Source organism: Crassostrea angulata, chromosome 2 (genome assembly GCF_025612915.1).
Source record: "Crassostrea angulata isolate pt1a10 chromosome 2, ASM2561291v2, whole genome shotgun sequence".
NCBI lineage: Eukaryota > Metazoa > Mollusca > Bivalvia > Ostreida > Ostreidae > Magallana > Magallana angulata.
In genome coordinates, this window is record NC_069112.1 from 15,874,525 (window position 1) to 15,897,363 (window position 22,839).

General features: G+C 33.7%; 1 protein-coding gene across 1 annotated transcript; it reads left to right on the plus strand.

Annotated features, from left to right (window-relative positions):
* The first annotated feature begins 7,764 nt into the window (after positions 1-7,764).
* On the plus strand, positions 7,765-21,499 carry LOC128173954 (TBC1 domain family member 5 homolog A-like). The gene is made up of 6 exons (XM_052839609.1): positions 7,765-8,065; positions 9,708-9,905; positions 10,026-10,108; positions 19,761-20,602; positions 20,883-20,975; positions 21,237-21,499. Exons 1-5 carry the CDS (start codon positions 7,765-7,767, stop codon positions 20,923-20,925), a joined length of 1,467 nt encoding a protein of 488 aa, XP_052695569.1. The 3' UTR covers positions 20,926-20,975; positions 21,237-21,499.
* Positions 21,500-22,839: the final 1,340 nt, after the last annotated feature.

Sequence of the window (22,839 nt, forward strand, 5' to 3'; positions counted from 1 at the left end):
ACAGTGAAGCTAATTGTTACATTCCTAGAAAAACTTTTTGACCTTAAAGTGCTAAGATGTTATTAACCTATAACATTCAAAGATATAAAGTCCACAAATCTACATCATTATGCAGATGTCAATGAATGTGATTGGGAGCTGAATCATTATTAAAACATCATAATTTTGATGGTGCATTTCATTGTTCATTCGTTAATGGCAAGTTATGTGTCGCTCCATTAAAACAGACGACCTTTTTCTCGACTAGAATTGACAGGGCTTCGGTAGCAGTTCGTGCAGACAAAATTTGAAGTCCGATCTGAATGTACCTATACATGAATCTGTATTTTGGATATACAGCATGCTAGATACTCTGTACCTACGGAATACTCCACCTAGATTTCACAATTGTGTTACAAAAAGACTGTGATTCATGAAGGCTCATACCCAACGAATAGAAATATATCAATACCAAACAAAACCCTGCTGATCTTGCATCAAGGGCATGTCCACAAATTATATTTTCCAAGGAAAACATAAGATAACAGCACCTGAAGTTTTGTTTACAAAAGATGATAGCTGGCCTGAAACACCAATGGAACAAGAAACCTGTTGACGATCCAGATGCCACAGTAAGGGTAGTTATCCATACTTCTGAATCAAGTGATAATCATGTTCATAGTGTTGAAAGACTCCTATACTAGTATTCCTCATGGTACAGGTTAAAGAAAAGTGGTGTTAGTTCTCAAAATAAAGGGGATACTGTTTTTCAGAATTCAACACAAAACACAACTAAAAAAGTAGCTGAGACATGTTTAGGATTTGCAGAAAACTGAAGTTATTACTTTGAAATTCATTAAAAAAATCATTTGCATCAGGAATCGAACAGCTAAAGAAAGGACATCCTGTGAAACTGAGTACCAATGTCAAAAAAATGGACGCTATTCTTGATGATGGACTCAATCGTGTCTGTGGTCGATTGCACATAGCAAGTTTGTCGTTAGAAATCAAGCAATCCCGATTATTTTACAACATTTAACTTTATTGTCTGTGTCGTTGCTTATTGTAAGTGCGTTTTTTTACATTTGAAGTGTTAGTCTTTCAGATTCATTTCATAATGAATCCTTTCGGTGAAAATCAATCAAAATTGCTGCTGGGGATTCGGTGAAAAAATTCTCTGAATTTTAAGTAAAACACAGTAGGTGTTTAGTATAAAATATTCATTTCATGTTGTGCCATTCTGTCTACAAAACCCTGATTGATGCCGAGAATGGCGACCAAGAATTTTTCGAATTGATGAAATATTAAGCAAAAAAACAACACTTATTAGTTTCTATATAAAACTGTCATTCCATAATGTACCATTCCGTGTAAATCATAGAAAATTGGTGCACGAGATTGCAGTGAAATAATTTTACGTAAAATAGAAATTAGTTTGTTTTAATTAAAATATTCATTATTAATAAGTGTATCAGTCCGTGTAATTAATCACAGTAATTGATGATGACTGCAATTAGACAATTCTTGGAATTAAAAAACAGTTCTGTTTATTGTAAAACTCCAGCTTGATATTAAAGCAATATAAATCAAAGCCATGTGGACTGTTGCGTTATAATACAGCAAACATTGCAAAGATTGAACAAAGTCAAACTCAATGTACAAAATACAACTGGCAACTAACGAGTGAGTTTTGCAATGGAAAATATATATCAATGATTGAAAATGTTGAAATGGTGCCAACAACGATACACTTTCATATAACTGAAATAATTCATTAGGTCTTTCCACCTTTCAGGTGTGTCTTATGGTTTTTATTACTTTTTTTTCTTCTCTTTTTTTTCAAGGGACAATTTTTTTTTTTAAATGATATTAAATCATTTTTTTTAGGTTATTGCCCATTAAAAGCAGCAATCCATCATCTTGCCCACACAATAAACAACAGTGTTAAAAGCTATGTAATTATTCACAAAAACTTAAATGTTATAATATATGGTTTTACCAACATGCAATCATTACAACATATTGTTGATTCTTATTTTCAAAAATAGAAGTGTTTAGAATTTCGCCCCTGGACGATTTATCTACCTCACAAGAGGTTAAGAGTTTGATGTACATTTACATCTCATATATACACAATTGTTTAAATTCTTTTTGAGAACTGCAATGCTTAACATGTGATATGACTTCAAAATCATCCAGTTAGAACAGGGATTTGATAATAACATAAGAATATCCAGGGAGCTCGATATCTATATAGAATCTAAATGTATAATACTACATTGTCCAGCTATTTTGTATGATGTGTTCCATTGAACTGATTTTATAATGTCTATAACTGATGCTCAGGTAGGTACTGTGGCCCATGGACCTTTTGTTGTTTATTATAGCATAAAACACTATACATGTACTTAAAAATATGTTTCAAACTGTATTATTACGTCTATTGGGATGGGTTACAAACCTTTTTACTTGAAAGTTATCTCAATAAACGCTACGATTCATATTCCCTTTATACATTCCCCACCTTTTCTGTAAAAAATACGTTTGCATGAGATTTGATTCTAAAATGAAAAAGAAACATTCATGTAGCCATGGATACAAGTTATCGACTCTAAACATTTAGTCTTTTATGGTATACGAAATTAATTTGATTCATTATCTATACTTTAATGATTAATAACAAGAGTTCAATATTGATGCAAACTTAAGTTAACAGTAAAAAAAAATTAAGGTAAAGAAGGAGTTTACAGTATATGCTATACAAAAAGCTAAACAATCAATATTTAAATTAATGTTATTGGACTTAATGTTTTTCCTGATAGAGTTAATAAGATACTTGGATATTGTTACTTTCTTAAATGCTAAAGATTCATCGATAAGTGGTCCTGATAATTTAAAATTGTGCAATTTTAGACAATTAAAATAGGCTTGATTAGTAATGAGCAATTTTTAATGAATAAATACCTTGTTACAGAAAATGAATACGTATACCCTTTTAAACAAAGATATTTGATTTGTTTAAAAAATAAATAAGTAAATAAATCAGACAACGACGAATTGCTCACGATATTTTTACAGACAGAAATCGATTGATAATGCAAATATATTTTGCTGCACTCATTTGAAAATATACATAGTTTCAAATATACTAATGAAAAAATGACACAGACACAAAAATTAAAGTGATAAAAAATCGTTCCAAAGATGAAATTAAGAAGCGCTTTGTGATGCACGACCACCTGACTCAGATGAACGCGCAACTCATCAAAACTCTAAATCTGGACGAGCGGATCAAAGGCGCGTGGTACTATAACGGCAAAGTATTCGCGGAGGACCACGGTGGGAAGAGGCATCGATTCGACATCTTGGACAAGGTGTCAGATAAAGTCAAATATTGTCATGAGGAACAGCGGAGCAGTTTTTCCAATCGTTAAGATCGGGATCTGGAAACGAAACTTGGACCTTTTGTGATCGGGATCGAAATGTGCATATTAGCGTGTGAGTGTGTGTGTATGAATGTCGTGTTGTGTTTATCGTCTTTACTACCAAATACCAGTTTACCTCACTATTTCACTACCATTAAACTACAGGTAAATTTCTTACATAGTCAACCTTGTTTGTCTACAGTCTCAATGTGTTCAAGTGAACGAAGAGTCATATATACAACATAAAGTCTGTCAATTTTTCATGACATTTATTTTCTATTTTTTTTTTTCGTTTTGTGATTGTTAGAAATGGCTGACCTCATAAGAATAGCGTCTGTAAACTGTCAGGGCTTAGCTACGAGCTCAAAAAGACAAGATGTACTTAATTATTACAAAAAACAAGGCTACTCTATCTTGTGTTTACAAGACACCCATTTTATACGTGATATTGAGCCACTTATTGAAACTCAGTGGGGTTATAAATGTATCTTTAATTCTTTTAAGTCAAATTCTAGGGGTGTCAGTATTTTTTTTAATAACAATTTTGAGTTTAAAATACACAATGAAACGAGGGACGACGATGGAAACTTATTGGCTATTGATACAACCATTGAAGACAATCATGTTACTTTAATAAATATATATGGCCCAAATGCAGATAATCCGGGTTTTTATGAAAAAGTTAGAGATACCTTTTTGAATTTAGACAATGACTATTTTATATTATGTGGGGATTTTAATCTTGTTTTGAACCCAGAGGTGGATACATTCAATTATTGTAACATTAATAACCCAAAAGCCAGAGAAAAGGTATTAGATATTATGAAAGATCTTCAGTTAGTTGATTACTTTAAAATTCTTCATCCTGACAGAAGAATCTATACATGGCGAAAAAAAAATCCTCTGAAGCAAAGTCGCTTGGACTACATTTTAATATCAGAAAGTTTAACAAATATGGTAGAAAAGTTCTCTACTAAGCCTGGGTATAGATCTGATCATTCAGCTGTGGTTTTAGAGCTGAAATTTAATAAATTTTCAAGAGGTCGAGGGCTTTGGAAGTTCAACAACAGTCTTCTAACAGATCAAATATATGTTGAAAAAGTGAAAAAAACTATTTTTGAAGTACAGAATCTATATTTACAAGGTAACAATCTAAATATTTTTCAAAATCATAGCTTATTTCTTGAAGTTCTTCTCATGGAAATTCGGAGCATCACTATTTCATACTCATCATACAAGAAAAAAGAGAGAGATAAATTTGAAAAAATCTTGCTTGAAGAAATTGAAACTATTGAGGCAATGTGTAACATAGATTTGGATCTTTTAGAGGAAAAGAAGTTGAAACTCGAAAGGTTAAGGAAAGAAAAATTACAGGGTCATATCATTAGATCGCGAGCAAAATGGGTTGAAGAAGGGGAAAAGCCTAGCAAATATTTTTGTTCTTTAGAATCGCGGAATTTTTTGAATAAAAAAAGTAGAAATTGATGATAAAACCATTTATGATCAGTTTGAAATCTTAGATCAGGTCAGAACTTTTTATAAAACCCTTTATGCTAGCAAAGATTCAGATACCGTAGATAGCAACTTAGAGGATTTAATACAAAATTTGGGGGTTCCAAAGTTGGACAAAAACACCTCTAAAGTTTTAGAGAGTAGTATATATGAGAATGAAATACTTACTGTTTTAAAAAATATGAAAAACAACAAATCACCGGGAAGTGACGGCTTTACAGTAGAATTTTTTAAGTTTTTCTGGAGGGATCTCAAAGACCATATTGTTTTAGCTGTTAATCATATTTTTGCTAATAGGGAGCTGCCTATATCGCAAAGACTTGGAATCATTACATGTCTTCCAAAAGGTGACAAACCTAGGCAATTTTTAAAAAACTGGCGCCCAATTACTCTTTTGAATGTTTTCTATAAACTTATTTCAGGGTGCCTTAGTTATAGAATTAAATCCTCCTTAGATTTTTTAATATCGGAAACCCAATCTGGCTTCATTAAGGGTCGTTATATTGGTGAAAATACTAGATTTGTCTATGATTTATTATCCTTCACTGAATCTAAAAATATACCTGGTTTACTGGTCCTCATAGATTTTGAGAAAGCTTTTGATTCTATATCCTGGAAATTTATTTACAAAGTTTTAAAATATTTTGGTTTCGGTGAAAATATAATCACTTGGATAAAAATCCTAAACACCAAGATCACAGCTTCTGTTTTACAGTGTGGTGTGCTATCTGAACAATTTCCTATATATAGAGGTTGTAGACAAGGCGACCCAATTGCCCCATATCTTTTTATTCTTTGTGCAGAAATATTAGCTATCCTTATTAAACAAAATGTAAATATTAGAGGCATTGTAGCCAATGGAAAAGAACATAAAATATCCCAATATGCTGACGACACAACCTTGGTGCTTGATGGTTCTTCAGAATCCCTTTTTGCTGCTCTGGATACCATAGATCTTTTTTCAACTTTTTCAGGATTGCAGATAAATAGTTCAAAAACAAAAATTGTGTGGATAGGTTCAAAAAAATTTTCTAAACAAGTATACCATCATACAAGATGGAAACTGGAGTGAGGTTGTACAAAATTCAATCTGCTGGGAATAGAATTCTCTGTTGAGTTAGAAAAAATTGTTAGTCTAAACTCTAGTGTTCAAATACCTAAAATCAAAGCTTTAATACAACAGTGGAAAAGGAGAATTCTTACTCCTTTTGGTCGAGTTACTGTAGTTAAAACATTACTTCTTCCAAAACTCAATCACCTTTTTATTTCCTTACCAAGTCCAGATAAAGAAATTATTTCTTCCCTTACCAATCTTTTTTATGAATTTATATGGAATTCAAAAATAGATAAAGTCAAGAGACAACTCATTACTCAAGACTACTTAAAGGGTGGTATTAAAATGTTGGATATTAACAATTTTTTAGTGTCATTAAAATGTTCATGGATAAAGAGGTTAACAAAAGATAACAAACCATGGACGGATATATTTTTAGACATTCATGGCAACAAAGTGGTAAAGCATTTGTTAGACTTTGGTGACAAATATGTACAAAACATAATAAATCATAGTAATAATTTTTGGAAAGATGTTTTACACTCATGGTTAAAAGTTTTAAGAACAATTGACTATTCATTATCTACAACAAATGTATGTGCTATGCCAATCTGGTACAATACAAATATATGTGTTGGTAATAAACCAATCATTGTTTATAATTGGTATGAACATGGTATTAAAACTATAGGTGACTTTCTAAATGAAGATGGTCAGTTTTTGAAACAGCATGATTTTGCACAAAATTATAGACTGTCTAATGTATGTACAATGCTATACAACAGTGTTATTAATGCAATATCTAGTTTCCTTAGATCTCAGTCTATAAAAAGATCTGATGTTAGAAAATATTACTATCCATACATTCCATTTTACTTTGAGTATGTATTACTGTTTGAAAAATGTTCGAAAAACTTGTACAATCTTATTAATAGTAAAGATATTATACCAAGTTCCATTCAGAAATGGAACACTGAACTATCCATGCAACTAGAAATTAATGTTTCTGTTAAAGAGTTCTTTAAAGTATGTTTTAAAACAAGTGCTGATACCTCAGTACAATGGCTTCAGTACAGAATTCTTTTCAGAATGTTGCCTACAAAATACTATCTTAAAAAAATCAATGTAAGCACTGATGATTGTTGTTCTTTTTGCAAAGAAGATGTAGAAACAATTCAACATGTATTTATTAAATGTTTAGAAATACTGCCATTATGGAATAAACTCAGCATGCATATCTATTGTAAAACTACAAATAGAATTGGATTTAATGTTAATAATGTAATATTTGGTGAAATACCTCTAAATCAGGGTAACAAAGTTGTAAACTTTATAATTTTGTATACCAAACAGTATATTTTTAACTGTTTGAAACAAAAAAAGATCCCTCACTTAAAGGGACTATTACAACATATCTATTTCAAATATAAGGTTGAAAGATACATATCAATTAAATCATGTGAAATGTTAAAATTTGACAAACAATGGTCAAACTGGAAAAATATTTTTGAAATTTAATTCTCCTGTAAACAATTAGAATGTGTTTCTGATATTTATGTGTGCAAGTGTATGAAAGGGTGTGTGAGTGCCAATAAATATTTGCTTTGTCTTTTTGAATTCCTTGTAATAATTATGAAAATGACAATAAAAATTTAATAAAAAAAAAAAAATAAAAAAAAAAATTCAACATGATCAAATCACCAAATCAATACTTTAAAGTCCTATATAAAATACAGTTTCCATAAATATTATTTCTCATAAGCTTCAGAGTCACAACAGGCATATAGTTGAAGAATGGGAGGACAGATTCATTTCTTCTTAATATGTGTGTATTTTAGCGCTTCGGTAAAATGTACATTACCAGGATCTGTGTTACAGCAGCGATTCGTTAAAAGTAATTTTTTGCCAACCTCTTCTTGCGTTGAGGTCACTAACCAAACCGAAAGCTCCTTGCTCTGCTCGGCGATTTGTCTGAAGACCCATAGGGATAATGTTGTCTCCAGTCGCCATGTTGTCTCCACAAGATGTGTCTGTTGTAGACGTCTGTTAACAGGGACACAGTTGTCCGACAATGAGAGGACCACGTATCAACAAGGTAACACATTATGTTTTATTAAAGTGTCGATGAAAATATTGAACATTAAGGTTGGAATAATCTCATTTGTTGCATACAGTAAAGCTTGTTTAGAACGATTTTAAAAAATTTAATTTCGGGAATAGCAAAGGTTTTTTTTTTTGGGGGGGGGGGGGGGGGTTGGGGGGGGGGGGGTGTTTGTTTTTTTGTTTGTTTGTTGTTGGTTTTTTTTTTTTGGTGGTTTTTTTTTTTTTGGTGTTTTTTTTTTAGTATCCACTTAAATTCGTGACAGATCTTTGCGAACTTTTACGGTAATAACGAATCCAGACATAACGAATTTATGGATATATCGAACTGACTTTGAGTCCTGTAGAGGTAACTACTAACGAAATTTAACACTTACATAACGAACTTTTTTACAGTTTATTTTTTCATTTCAAATAAAAGCTTAAATGAATGTATTTTCACAAAAAAATTCAATTCACAGTCCGATTTTTTCAGACATGATCAAAAGATTTCTTTTTTACATTCTATGCCTCAATTAGCTAAAATTGTAATCTGAAGAAAGAGAACAAGCATTTATTGAATTCGCTGTAGCTAAAATTACGAATTCGCTATACGGATAAAACGAACAAAGGATACAACAAAATAAATTCTTTTTGGTCCCTTTTTGGACTTCGCTAAGCGAGATTTACTGTCTTTTTTTTATTTTGTTTCTATGTTGTTGTTATAGTTGTGGTATTTGGTTTTGCTGTTTCGTTGCTGGTAATGGTTAATTATAATGTCTGTGATGTTATACTAGGCCATTAATAAATAATTCGTGTATTGCATTGAATATGTAAATATGACAAATGTTACCGTTAACACACTTGAAATATACAAAGGACATAACAAACAAATATGTTTAAAAAATAAAAGTGGCATTTCAACATTGATAAATTAGCAAAAATGTCCCACTTTTCCGAAAAGAGAAAAAAAAACAATTAACGATTTTTGGGGAAAGGAAATTAAAATGGGTATTTTTATTTTCTTCACTATGTTTTACACCCGCAAAATTATCTTCCTAGGCCTATTGGTAAACACAAAGAATAGTTAGTGTAATAACAATGATTAAGTAAAACGATTGTAAAAACTGCTCCAAACTGCCTTGGCGTTTTGGCGCCTCTTTCCTTTCAATAAAGAATGGACATTTTACACTTTGAAAGGTCATTTAAAAAAAACTGGGGGGTTTTCATGTAGCACATGCTACAAATGTATATATTACTACGCAGAGCAGCCGATACCGTTTTTCGGTTATGCTCCCATTTTGTGTCGCTCACCTGTTATAAAATTATTGGGTTTTAGGGCTCAAAATTGATTTGTGATATTATTACAAACAAAGACAGTTGAAAACGTAAATATATTTTTTAGAATGCACACCATAAAGTCGTCACTACAGAGTATACATTATAAATTTAAATTAAAACTAGACTTCGATTAAATCATTTGAGTTGTCTTTTATTTGTCGTACTTTAATCACAGGCACGTAGTATCGGGGGGGGGGGGTGAATCTGCCCCCCCCCCCCCCCCCACTTTCAAAAACGATGAGACGTGCCTGAATCAACTTATGTATTATTCTAAAGGACTTAAATAATGAAAAAAGTGTGTGGTTTTTTTTTTTTAGATGGAGCCAATGTTGTGTATTCATATTGCCCAACGGAATACATTGATGTCAATTCTTCAATGGTCAGAACCTGTCTTAGGTTGGAGTTGATGGCAAAAACTTACAGCGACGCAGCTTTAGGCTGTCAGCGGGATGGAGGGGATTTAATCCGAATTGACTCTGCTGAGAAGTATACCATATTTCAGCAATTTATCGCCGGTGAGTCATCATATTTTATGCAATACTCTTATAACTGATTGGGTTTTTTTTTAAGAAAATCGCGAGATAGATTCATCCATGCCGAGAGAGGTTAATATAGTTCAAATTGCGATATTTCAGGTAATGCATCACTCACTCTTGATGATGTTTGGATTCAAAGCTTCAAGGACGCGAGTAATGTTTGGAGATTCCATGACAGCACAGTAATGCCCATACATTGTCATTTGTATACTTCATATAACGGGTCCACATTTGAAAATCGGATTGGCTTTCGCATCAAGGAAAACCTCTGTTTTGGCCGTGAACCTGAATATTCCTATAGCTCTGTCTGTGAAATTTGAAATTCCTTGGACGATTATCAAATTGATTGCATGCTACTATATTGGTTAAAAATATAGTGGTTTTGTTGAGGTTCAGGACTATGTCATATTAAATCCATGTGGTATACTTCCATTTAATCATGTTATTGCATATACTTATAGAAATTATATCCTTTTCCGCCATGTGCGATGTAAACAGAAAAATTCACCTACTCATGTGATATAAACCCTAGGGGTGTGATATTATATAAATAGTGCCTGTTTGGGAGGGTAACTGTTGAAATTGACACCCCGAGAAAACGTTTGTCAACCGGCGCAAAGCGGAGGTTGACAATGGTTTTCGAGGGGTATCAACGCACTTAGCAACGGGTAACATTAAGAATTGTTATACTAAATGTCTTGATTTTTTGAAGAAAATTTTACTACCTTTATTTAGGTATAACGTGAATTCTACAGCGAACTGTACGCGCATAATATTCGCGCATGTAACAATTTTTAATGTTTACCGTTGCTAAATGTGTTGCTAACGCTGAGGGTAATAGTATTTAACATGAAAGTATAACAAAAGATTTTTATCTCATACGTGTAGTGTATACTACCCGTTTAATATTCATTTGCTTTATCAAACGGGTGATGCTTTATCAAATACTTTCGGTCAGAACTATTTCTGACACAGCCCCTCGCTTTTGTGTTTTCCCTCATATTTGTAATTTAAATCTTTGACAAAATGAATTTTAAATAATATTTTTGGTAGTAGTTATAGTTATGTGGAAAATACAACAAAATCTTTGAAAATAGGACACTGAATCGTTAAAGCTGCAACCTTCTGACTATCTGAATCTATCCCACTGGAAAATGCCTTCCGTCGATTCGTACATGCGTGCTTTCTTCGCTTGCCCGAGTTCCTACCAGAAATGCCATTCCCTGAACGAGTCCATCAGTCCTTCTGGAGATGACCCACGTCACCACACTCGAGGCATCTGCCCAGCTGCAGCTGGACATGATATACTCTAGTTCAAGCCCGCTTGCAGTTATGTTTAGACTTTCCCATGGGCTGCTCCATCTTCTATCCTTCTCTTATGCTGCTCTTCCTCAACCTATTGCAGATTACGGGACATACGCTGAAACTTCAACAGGAATGACTTCCAGTTCGATATTTCGTCATGCTTCAGGATTCTACACCTAGGCTTGCTCCTAGACTGTTTACTCTGCATATCTTAGGGCTTGCAAATACAGTTCGGCGAATAATTAGAATAAGCTACATAGGGGGCACCTGTCTAGTAGGTTGGCTGCACACACTTCGTCTTCCCTCCCTCTCTTTCAAAATGACAGACAGGTATGAAGGCACTAGGAGGACAGCAGTTTGTTGATTCATGTGGTCTTCCTGTAGAGGTTACAGTCTGCACCGCTGTTAGAGTACTGGCGATCGACAGGCAAGGGTCTGGGGGTCACGTCGTTAGGTTTCTATTAACAGGCAATGTTGGTATTCCCTCGAACCTAACATCAACAGAGTGTGAAAACTTTCGGGTAAACGCCCCAATCACAAACCATACAACTACTTTCAGGGGTACATACCGACCAAGCAGACCCGCCGGGCATGGGGGTTAGGGAGGGGACATGTAATCTAGTCGCACACTGGGGAATAGGTGAATGGAACTGGAAACCTACAGAACCTGCTATATGTACTGAATGCCAGTTCTGTGTGACCGGGCTACTACTGCCACAAGTCTGCACCTGTCCTAGCAAAGAGGGCACGCATGAAGTACAAGTTACAGGGGCTCTTGTATAACTGCTAGGAGAAAAAAATCGGAAGGGTTCCCACCGTGTAGAACACACAAGAGGGGGTCATGATCGGTGTAACACGGGGGCCGTGATTTTGAAAGCAGGTCATCAAGTATTCAAAGACCTATTATGTTTCATTAAAATCGATTTTGATAACCAAAAGCATCGCACGGAAGACAGTGATTATTGATAAACTACCCGTAGTTAAATGAGATTTGAAATATCTTTGGAAAAGCTGAAACACTTCGACAAAATGCAGGTGGGGTAGGCGCCATGTATTTTTATGGTATTTTATTAAAAATTGCGAATCCTGCTGCAGAACTTATTCATGGGAACAAAAAATCTTCATTTATAAAAGAAAACCATCTCACATGTATGAATTGAGGAATATTTGATCGAAAACCCGATGTGGCGTAGGGGGCTGATCATCTTGCGGCGAAGGGGTGGGGGGGGGTGATTATATTTCAAATAAGCAAATTTTCCGACCAAAATCCCCATTTTGATGTAGCGATTCATGAACATGTGCTTATTGAATTTTATATCTATTCAACGTATTTCTACTCCCGTTTTTTTTCATCCTTTTTTGTAATCTTTATATATGATATATGTAAATTTATATTTAATAAAAATTAACTCACATGTAATTTTAGAAACTATGCTTGCTGCTTTGTGTATAAAATATTGACAGACTGATCACTGTTTTTCATCAACGCACATGGAAAAAACTCTTCCGATTTTTTCGTGAATTTCTTTTCATTTAAAGAAACAAAATATTTGTTCTCAATTCCTCTATATGGTGGTTTGTAAGCTGTATATCTAAGCTCATTGTGCATGTATTTTTGTACTGTAAAAGAATTTGATGTAAATCTTTTTTCCATGCAACGTTTCGAATAAAGCAATGAAGAGTTGTATCTTGAAACTTCATACATCCTTGTATTATAAAAAAAAAAGTAAAATGATAACACTTAATAATGTGGCCGATTTTTGATTTTTTTTTTTTAAGGGAAAACCTCATTGATGTGGAAAAAACGCCTCCGTGACACAAAATAAATTGTCATGATCAATAAGATCGATTTAGTCAATTTTATCGCCAAGGAAAGGATATACATAGGTTATCTAATCCTATTGAATTTATTCAATAAAATATGTTTAAGGACAGCGGACCCAATTCATTTCTACAATATATTGTTTTTTCAATTTTTTATATTATATTAATCTGTTAATCGCGAGTGAAAATCAATAAAAAAAAAATATAGCATAATTCCTTATTTTACTGGGGGCGTTTGGTACGAAAATCCTCAGATACAATAGGGTTGTGGTATAAAAACTGATATTTTAAAAATTTTGCAATAGATGTTAACTCTAATTAAATTGTAATATTAAGATGACAATAAGCTTACCGATGAACAGGAAAAAATGTAGGTCATCGACCTTAATTGTTTGAGGGGTTGTGTCAAAGGACACTGCATGAATCATTGAAAAAGGACATCATTTATTATTTCCTGGCGTTACATTAACTGCTATACACATAAATATTGTAATGTTGAGATATAAATTCAATATCTACCAGATAATGACACTATAAACTGCCTATAGCCGTTTTAGGATTTATAAACCGTGGAAATATAACGGACTTGTCGCAAACAGATAAAATTCGTACTATTTTTTTTCTTAATTTGTCTCAACTAAAAATATTTCGGCATCACAGAGTATGTTTAGAAAAATGAAAATTTTATTATTTTCTGTTTTTCTGATGCAAGTTATTACGGCAGTCATATTCATAGCCAGGAAATAATAAATGATGTCCTTTTTCAATGATTCATGCAGTGTCCTTTGACACAACCCCTCAAACAATTAAGGAGAGGGCTCAAATAGGCAGATTGCCTGCTGCCCAATCCTATTATGCAATATTTTTTACATAATAAAATATTGTTTAAATAAATATTCATAGCTTATGCGAGGATTTCTGCGCAGAGCTTGTGTGTCTGCCAATCGGACGTCAACTTCCTGTTAAATGACGACTTTGCGTATTTTGCATATTCACATCAGAGCGGGGGGGGGGGGGGGCATTACTAGTGAGCATTGGCTCACACTTATCTTGTTACATTTAGCACTGAAATATAAAGATGATGTCGGCATTCCGATAATTTTGAAAATGATTAGATAAATGAAAATGATTAAAGTTACCGAAAAAAGGCTTAAGTCCTCCCCCCTTTCCGGAAAACAAAATTATTCATCAGAACCCCCGAAAAGTGTTTTCTGTTCATCGGTAAGCTAATTGTCTTCTTAATATTAAAATTTTCTCTGTTTCAAGATCCATGTAAGGTTGTTCAAAATGTTACAATGTATTAAAAATCTTTTTAGATAGTGTATAGTTCTAGCTCGTAAATGACATGCATTTACAATAGACCCTATTGTAAAATACATGCATTCTAGATGACATATATGCGGTGGCCGTTCTTTAAAAAAACTGAAATGGTTAATACAAAATATACATGTAACCTCAAACTGTTTATGTCCATTCATTGCCCGTAAGCAATCAAAGGTAAACTATTATAATATAAGTTTAAAGCTATACACGCTATAATTTGCGTCAATTTTGAATGACAGTGAAAACGCATGTGTTTGTCTACTTATAAAAGTTATCCTTAATCTGTAAATTACAAGGGTGAATTCCATCTCGTTACAAAGATATAGATTTTTAATTGTTTCTTTTCCTGCCAGGAAAATATACCTTTTCATGAATATTGATGAAGGAAGAGCAAACCGACCTGATTGCGCATGTCCGCGGAGAACTAGATGGTCGTTATTGTTTGCCTAATTAAATATCCAACTTGATTTTTAATATGCTTAACAGTTGTTAAATTGAAATACATACATGTATAATGAGTAAAATACGCTTGTCATTCACGATACCCTTACTTCTGCATTAACACTTATAGGATCTATAAATAGCACATAGGGGAAAAACACAGGTCTACGTCATTTTTTTAAAGGAAGTATTCATATCTACTCACAGGCTTGTATTTTTTTCTTTTGTTTGTACTCGTATATCGGACAAATTTATGCTTTACTGAAAATATCCTTTCCTTTGTGAAACTATCACAATTATGAAGATGTTGACCCTTCACCAGTTTTGGTATGATAGGCTAAATTTAGCTTTCGATATCACGTGATAGATTGATATTCACGAGGAGGCATTACTTTCCTGGCAGGAAAATAAATATTTTTATTGTTTAATATTCGATATATTTGTTACGTGATCGAATTGAGCATTATGATTAAAAGAATAAAGGTAACTTTTATTAGTGATCAAACACATACATTTTCCCCTTTATTCAAAATTGACGCAAATTATAGCGTGTATAGCTTTAATATTATAAAAGAATTATCGGATATGATGTGACAAGCCAAATAGGGAGAGTTAAAAAAAAAGCTAACAGTGCACGTCACGTAATTATGATAACGAAATCAATAAAACGTTTCACAGACATGTCAAAATCAGGAATAAACAATGGTTTGGTTTATACGGCTAAAAACCAGTCATCAAAATACGTATACGTACATTAAGGTAAATATTGTGATTTTAAAATAGAATCATTCATTATATACTCGTTTGGGATGGTGAAATTCGAACTCGGAGACAAGATTCACGGTCTAGGACGAGGCTCTGCCGAGTTTTTTGGCCTGCGTTCTTTTTTTTTAAATTTTAGAAGCTGCATTGAAGGTCAAGTTTTTTTGTTCTGTATACAAACGTTCTCATTATGAAATCCAAACGATAATTAGCGATCTGTTTTTTTTTACTATAAAAATAAAAGTCTACAATTCAAACTGTCATTTTAAAAGGAAGAAAACACTTTCTTTAAAATATGTCAGACGTTTGAAAGAAATCTAATAAGTATTCTACCTGTTTCATAGGATGAGCCTCTGCAATTTGATCAACTGAATGTTAACTGAAATGTCTGGGAAGGTGACTGAATGGCAGAGATTCACCATGTGTTTAAAAAAAATATACCATCATGTATCGTATGATTCGTTTCCATTTATCTCCGAGGAATTGTATTTTTTAAATTTTGAAATAGAATAAAATTGGATACAAGTCATAATCTAAGACATTCTTCATAGAAATGAAAATGAAAAAATTGAGCCCATCTAACTCTAAATTCAATAATTATCATTAAGAACTTATATGCTATTACTACTATTTTATAATTTGGAGTCTCTAAAAAGCTTACTTCAATAGTCAACAAATACATAGTTGCCATTAGGTCCATTATAAAATTTTAAAAATTATTTCTTTTATCATATTCTATAATTCAATAATTAAAAAAAAAACACAAATAAATATTCAGCCTTTGAAAATGGTGATTTTTCGTCCGTAAACAAAGCCTTTCCTCTCAACGAGATTAATGTTACAGACTTATGTAGTCTAAAAATGGACAATTTTAATCTGAATAACCCATAATGAGCCGCGCCGTCTTTCTTTGCACAATTTCCATTTTTAGTATCACCTTTTATCTATATTGTTCCGGTGGTCACCTCTTCAAAACATGTCCATTGTTGGCGTAATCTGGTTTTCCTATCACTGACCACCTCACGCTCTGTCTACCCCCATGGAATGTCGTGTATTTAACCCAGCACCTGTATTCCTATCAGAAGGAAGGAACAAGCCAGTTGGGGACCAGTCAACAAAGACCGCACCACGCCAAATATAGCAGGGAGTAACCATCAGCATGTTCACCAAATATCTCCCGATTTTCCTTGTCTGTTTAACGCTATTTTCAATTTCACAAGGTGAGATTTAATTTGTTTTGGTTTAAGTCTTATTTCTTTAGACTCATTAGTACGTATGTATCTTCATGTATTCATGCCTTTTTTTCAGTTATTCACACATAAATATCTTTCAATAGACATATTCCAATCTGTTTTATATCTTGGCAACTAAGTAGAAAAAACATTAAAATTGAAATCCATCAAATAGTAACAAGGGTAATAAATATTAAAAACCTTCAAATTTTGATATACTTTTGAATAACTTTATTCACACAAGTGACATGATACTTAAAAATAAACTGATGGAATAACGAAATATGTCCTCAGCTTTTATATAATATTAGTTGAAGCTGCATTTTTGTAAGAGATATGGCCGGTTCTTTGACGTTTTAAGAATTAGAAATTCCAGAATGATTTTCTTACATGTATATCAACATACTTTTCTAGCAACGGCAGTTTAACGAGACTAAATTATGCCCAAATGCACTTGATAAAAGTTAGGCCTGTTTTTAAAAAAATGCATCAAAGAATGATTCTAATTTGTCTTTAGACGAACTAGTTCTTTTGCTTTTTATAGAAGCACAGTGGTTTTTTGTTTTGTTTTGTTTTTTTTTTTTTTTTGGGGGGGGGGGGGGGGGGGTTCTTGTGTTCTTCTTATTTTTGTGCTTGTTACATGTGTACCTATAGCACAGGAGTCAATTTTCTTACATTAAAAAAAAAGATTATAAATATGTTTTAAAAAGAGCTATACATGGTTCGGTTTAATGGTAACCTCTATCGTATTTTAAAAAATCCGGAAAAAACGTAATGCGTAATGAAAATTATTATTGTTTTCCATTTTAGAACTCTTCATATTTTGATTTGCCCACCAATGTTTTTATTCAGTTTAAAAATTGACTATATCGTGGATTTGACATCCTCTATGTCTTAATTACATAACCACAATTACTTTCTATAATACTTTAAAGTTACAAGATTTTGCCATTTCCCATTTTTTAATCTTAAGTCTCCGTTACCATGGCAACGGTTGACCTTAGCAACAGATTAATGCCATTTTGTTACTAGCAAAATGAAGTATTCATATTTCAAAACAAAATGAAAGGAGAACTTTATTTTAAGCGGATAATTTAATGTTTTATCAATAGCATAAAGATACAGTACGTTCATTTATGAAAATAAAAATAAAATGACTAACACCATTTAAGGACTTTTTTTTTACAGTAGTTCATGTAACCAATCATACTCATCGTTGAAAAAAGTATGAATTGTTTAATCAAAACTCAATGCATTCTTTATCCAGGCTACACTATCAACAGACAGAGAAGATGTGCCCCCGTCAACTTTATGTGTTCTATGAGCTACGATTTCTCTACTGGGTGTTTTGTGTGCGCAGGCAAGTTTATAAACCGTAACAAAAACACTCCCACTGCATTTTTATGTGTTTACTATAAAAAAGTAACAATAATTTTTCCCACTGCATTCATCGTGTGCCAAAGTAACGGTATAAATAGCAACAATAATTTTTCCATTATATTCTTTGCGTGCAGAAGTAATGCTATGAATAGTAACAGAAAGTTTTCAAACACACGTTTGTGTATATGCGCAGTTAAGTTTATAAATAGCAAGAATAAATGCTTCATTTTTTGGTGTGTAGAAGTAAGTTAAAAATTAATAACATAAATGTTATAGGTCATCTATATTTATTTGATTTTTATTGATGGATGTTGTTCAGTGGTTTAGTTCTGCCCGTAATAGGTAGCGGTAATGCCAATCAACTAACAACGACAACTATGGCCCCTTTTACCAACACAGTCAAAGGACAGTTAAGTATGTACTCTCTCTCTCTCTCTCTCTCTCTCTCTCTCTCTCTCTCTCTCTCATGTAGCACTACAAAGCATCGACTTCTTAAAACACGTATCATTTGAACTTAAAAAATGACTTTCAATTCAAGGTTAAAGAGGCAAAATAAAGAAGATTCACAATATTTGTAAACTAAATAGCATCTTAACGAAGCAATGTTTTTTTAAAGATGCAAAATTGGGCGCCCATGAAATTGGGTTCTCAAAAAAGATTCTACGGTATTCCTTATGCTTGTTTTACAGAGTGCAAGCACACAGCCTTGAATTGTCCGCATTTTATGATTCAATACGACAACGATGGCTGTCCTTATTGTTCTTCAGGGGGCCCAGGGTCAATGAATATTAATGGATGTAAGTTATATCCTTTTAAAATGCAGAAATATGCTATGCAATTGCTAAATTCTTTTTTTTTATTTCAATGCGACAATATATATGTTTAACATCGGATGATGATTTTCATTTATAGGATAAGCATTAAGAGAGGTTTTGTTTTTGCAGACTACATGGCCGAATAATTAATCAGTGAACATAATATTATGTGCTCATAATTTGCATTATCAAATTGGGTATTTAAATTAACTATCAAATCAATTCACAGTATTAAGTAATACGGGTCGTACAATTCATGTTTTTTCCATATTGATGTTTCCACAACATTAAGTGCTTGGTGTTTTGTTCTGTGCTTACAGTTTTAAACCACGGAGCAGAGACAAACTGTTTGACGTTTTCTGAGTTTATGAAATGTCCCATGCAGTGTCACTATACTGACCCTATAGATGGATGTAATAAATGTACATGCGACTCAAACGGTACGATGATAATAATTTAAAAAACTAAAAAAAAACATTTGAGTCACGTTCGAAAATATACACATGTACAATGCATCAATTAAGCCGTGTCTGTTTTGAATACTTTATAAAACCTTACAAATCCTTGCTAAGCCTTATCCTTAAGCCTTAAACTGTACCCAGAAACCTTTTTGTAGGTAATCAAATAACAAAACCTACTACAACAACACCGACTACCACAACAACACCGACAACAACAACTACACCGACAACTACCACAACACCGACAACCACAACAACACCGACAACTACTACCACAAAACTGACTACCAGAACAACACCGACTACAACAACAACACCAACTACCACAACTACACCGACAGCAACAACTACACCGACAACTACCACAACACCGACAACCACAACACAGACTACCACAACACCGACAACAACAACACAGACTACCACAACACCGACGACAACAACACAGACTACCACAACACAGACTACCACAACACGGACAACTACCACAACACCGACAACCACAACAACACCGACGACTACAACAACACCGACTACCACAACAACACCGACTACCACAACTACACCGACAACTACCACAACACCGACAACCACAACAACACCGACGACTACCACAACACCGACGACTACAACAACACCGACAACCACAACAACACCAACAACGACTACTACACCGACAACGACTACAACACCGACTACAACTACAACACCGACAACGACTTCAACAACACCGACTACCACAACAACACCGACAACCACAACAAAACCGACTACCACAACAACACCGACAACCACAACAACCCCTACTACAACAACAACGCCGAAAACCTCAACAACACCAACAACGACTACTTTACCAACTACCTCAACAAAACGGACTACAACTACAACGCCGACTACCACAACAACACCCACTTCTACAACAACACCGACCACTACTACAACACCGACGACGACTTCCACGAACGCTACAACATCAGTGACTACAAAGAAGCCATCTACAACAACGATGCCTACTCCCAAAATTACTCTCCCTCCGTCTTTAGCGACAACTCAGAAAATAACCCTACCTCCTTCACAGTCCACCAAATCAACGACATCGCCAACGACAACAAAGCCATCAACAACAACTGGTGCGTCTCAGTAGTTGTCATATGAAATTCTCGTAGTTCAATGCTTGACACTTGTCAGAAAGGCATCACATACCTATCACTTGTTTTGACTGGATCGTAGACAAATCTTATCTATGGGCCCCATAATATCACATGGTTTAAAGTTACAATACGGGTATGTTTGTTGCTGTTGAATAAAACACCGTCATTAAAAATTGTTCATTTAAGAAAGCCAATCTAGGACCTTGTTATATTTAACAATTTCTTTTATGATCAGCTCTACTCCCATGATTTGTTTCAGGTTGTCCTCCGTTCCCACCAAGCTGTCCTGGACCGTGTGGTAACTTTGACCCCGTGACCTTTTGTCCGACTTGTGATTACAGCATTTGTGGCAGTAAGTCCTACTTCCGCATTATCACAATATAATATACAAGTGATGTAAGCTAACCTTCACTAAACAAAATTCTGTGGTTTTACCAAAATATGTGGGAAACCAGTTAAAAGGCCATAAATTTTAGTATCATTACACTATGGTTGTCACTTAATCCTAAAAAAAAGAAAAGTCCAGGAATATGAATAAAACCACAGTATTCGGGAATAAAATGGGTTTAATTTCTGGATAATTATATCCAAAAATGTTTGCTTTTGTTTTTAGTGACACCACCTCCCGTCAGCGCCACCACTTCCTCTAAATGTCCCGCCATGTTCTGCGTTCTGAACTGTCCAAACGGATTCAAGAAAGATCCCAATGGTTGTGACAGGTGTGAATGTTTCTAAAAACAGGATGACTAAAACCCGAGTCTCTCTTTGACTTTTCATCCTTCTAAGATGAGGTGAAACTTCACTTGGGTCTCTTTTTGTGTTTTGTTACTTTTGTTGTTTTTTGTTGTTCTTGGAAAATAAAATCTTAAAAAATAATACGCAATTACATGCTCACTCTTTGTTTAATCTTAAAGTTGATGCATGACCTTCAAAATAGTGTTGGTCTTTTAGCTAGACGTTTGCTGTCTTCTTGTCTGCTTTTTCTTTACATTTCACGCATTATAAAGATTAGTCTTTTAAGCATTAGATAACTATACACATTCTATGAAAGATATTTTAAGTATTATATATCGTTTCTCAAAGATGTCTAACGGACATAATTTTTTGTAAGTGTAGATTCTACTATTTATGAATGTGTATTATCGATCTACGTAAGTCTTCGTTCTGATTGTCTTGTCGTTATTTTTGAGTTTTGACTTTGAACACATGTGTCATTTTCTTTATTTGGTCAATAACTGCATTCTGTTATTAGTCCCCTACCGGTTTTCATCGGAGGGGACTATAGCTTTCCTCTGCGTCCGTCAGTCCGTCTGTCCGTCCGTCCGTCTGTCTGTCCGTCCGTCTGTCTGTCCCACTTCAGTTTTCCACACTTTTCTTTTTTATGCGTTTGAGGAATTATATGAAATTTGCTGAACAGCTTCAAAATGTCAAACTACAGATCAAGTTCACACTTTTGTAGCGTCTGGTTGACATATTTTCGAGAAAATTATTTTTTTATATTCCAATTTTTTAATGTTCGGGTTCGTTATTCTGCATAACAGTGCATTGTTTTCACAATTTCTACAAACCGGTAGGGGACGTGTATTGCTTATGCAATACTCTCAGAATGCTTGTTATTATTACCTTATACTATTTTTTTTTAATAGTGAAGTACTTCATCTTTTAAAAGCCAGTTAGATTTCATGTTTTTCAGTATCAGCTTTATCCTGACCTGTTAAATTCCTAAGGAACTTGCTATTCCTCCTCGATGTATTTAAGGAATAAGGAATCATTCTTTGAGTATGATGGGTTGGTAATTTTGGGAGGGGCGTGGTCAAATCAAATTAAGCCCGAAGGGTTTTATTGGATTTGACCACGCTCTAATCGAAATTATCATCTCATCAAAGAATGATTCCTCATTACTTTTATTTATATTATTTCTAATTTTTACACTAGTAAAACCACTAGTTTTTCATGTAGCATATGCTATGTATTACCTCGAGGCGCAGCGCAAACAATACCGTTCTTCGGTAATGCTATGAGACACGCCCATTGTGTGTCGATCTTCTGTCGTGAAATTATTGGGCTTATTGATTCGTAATGTTATCACAGACAAAGACAGTTGGAAATGTCAATATATTATTATATACATGGGTTGCGTGGACTGGTAGTGAATAATAATACACTGCATAATGGAGAATATATATTGTATATCTACTAATGTAAAATCATCCATG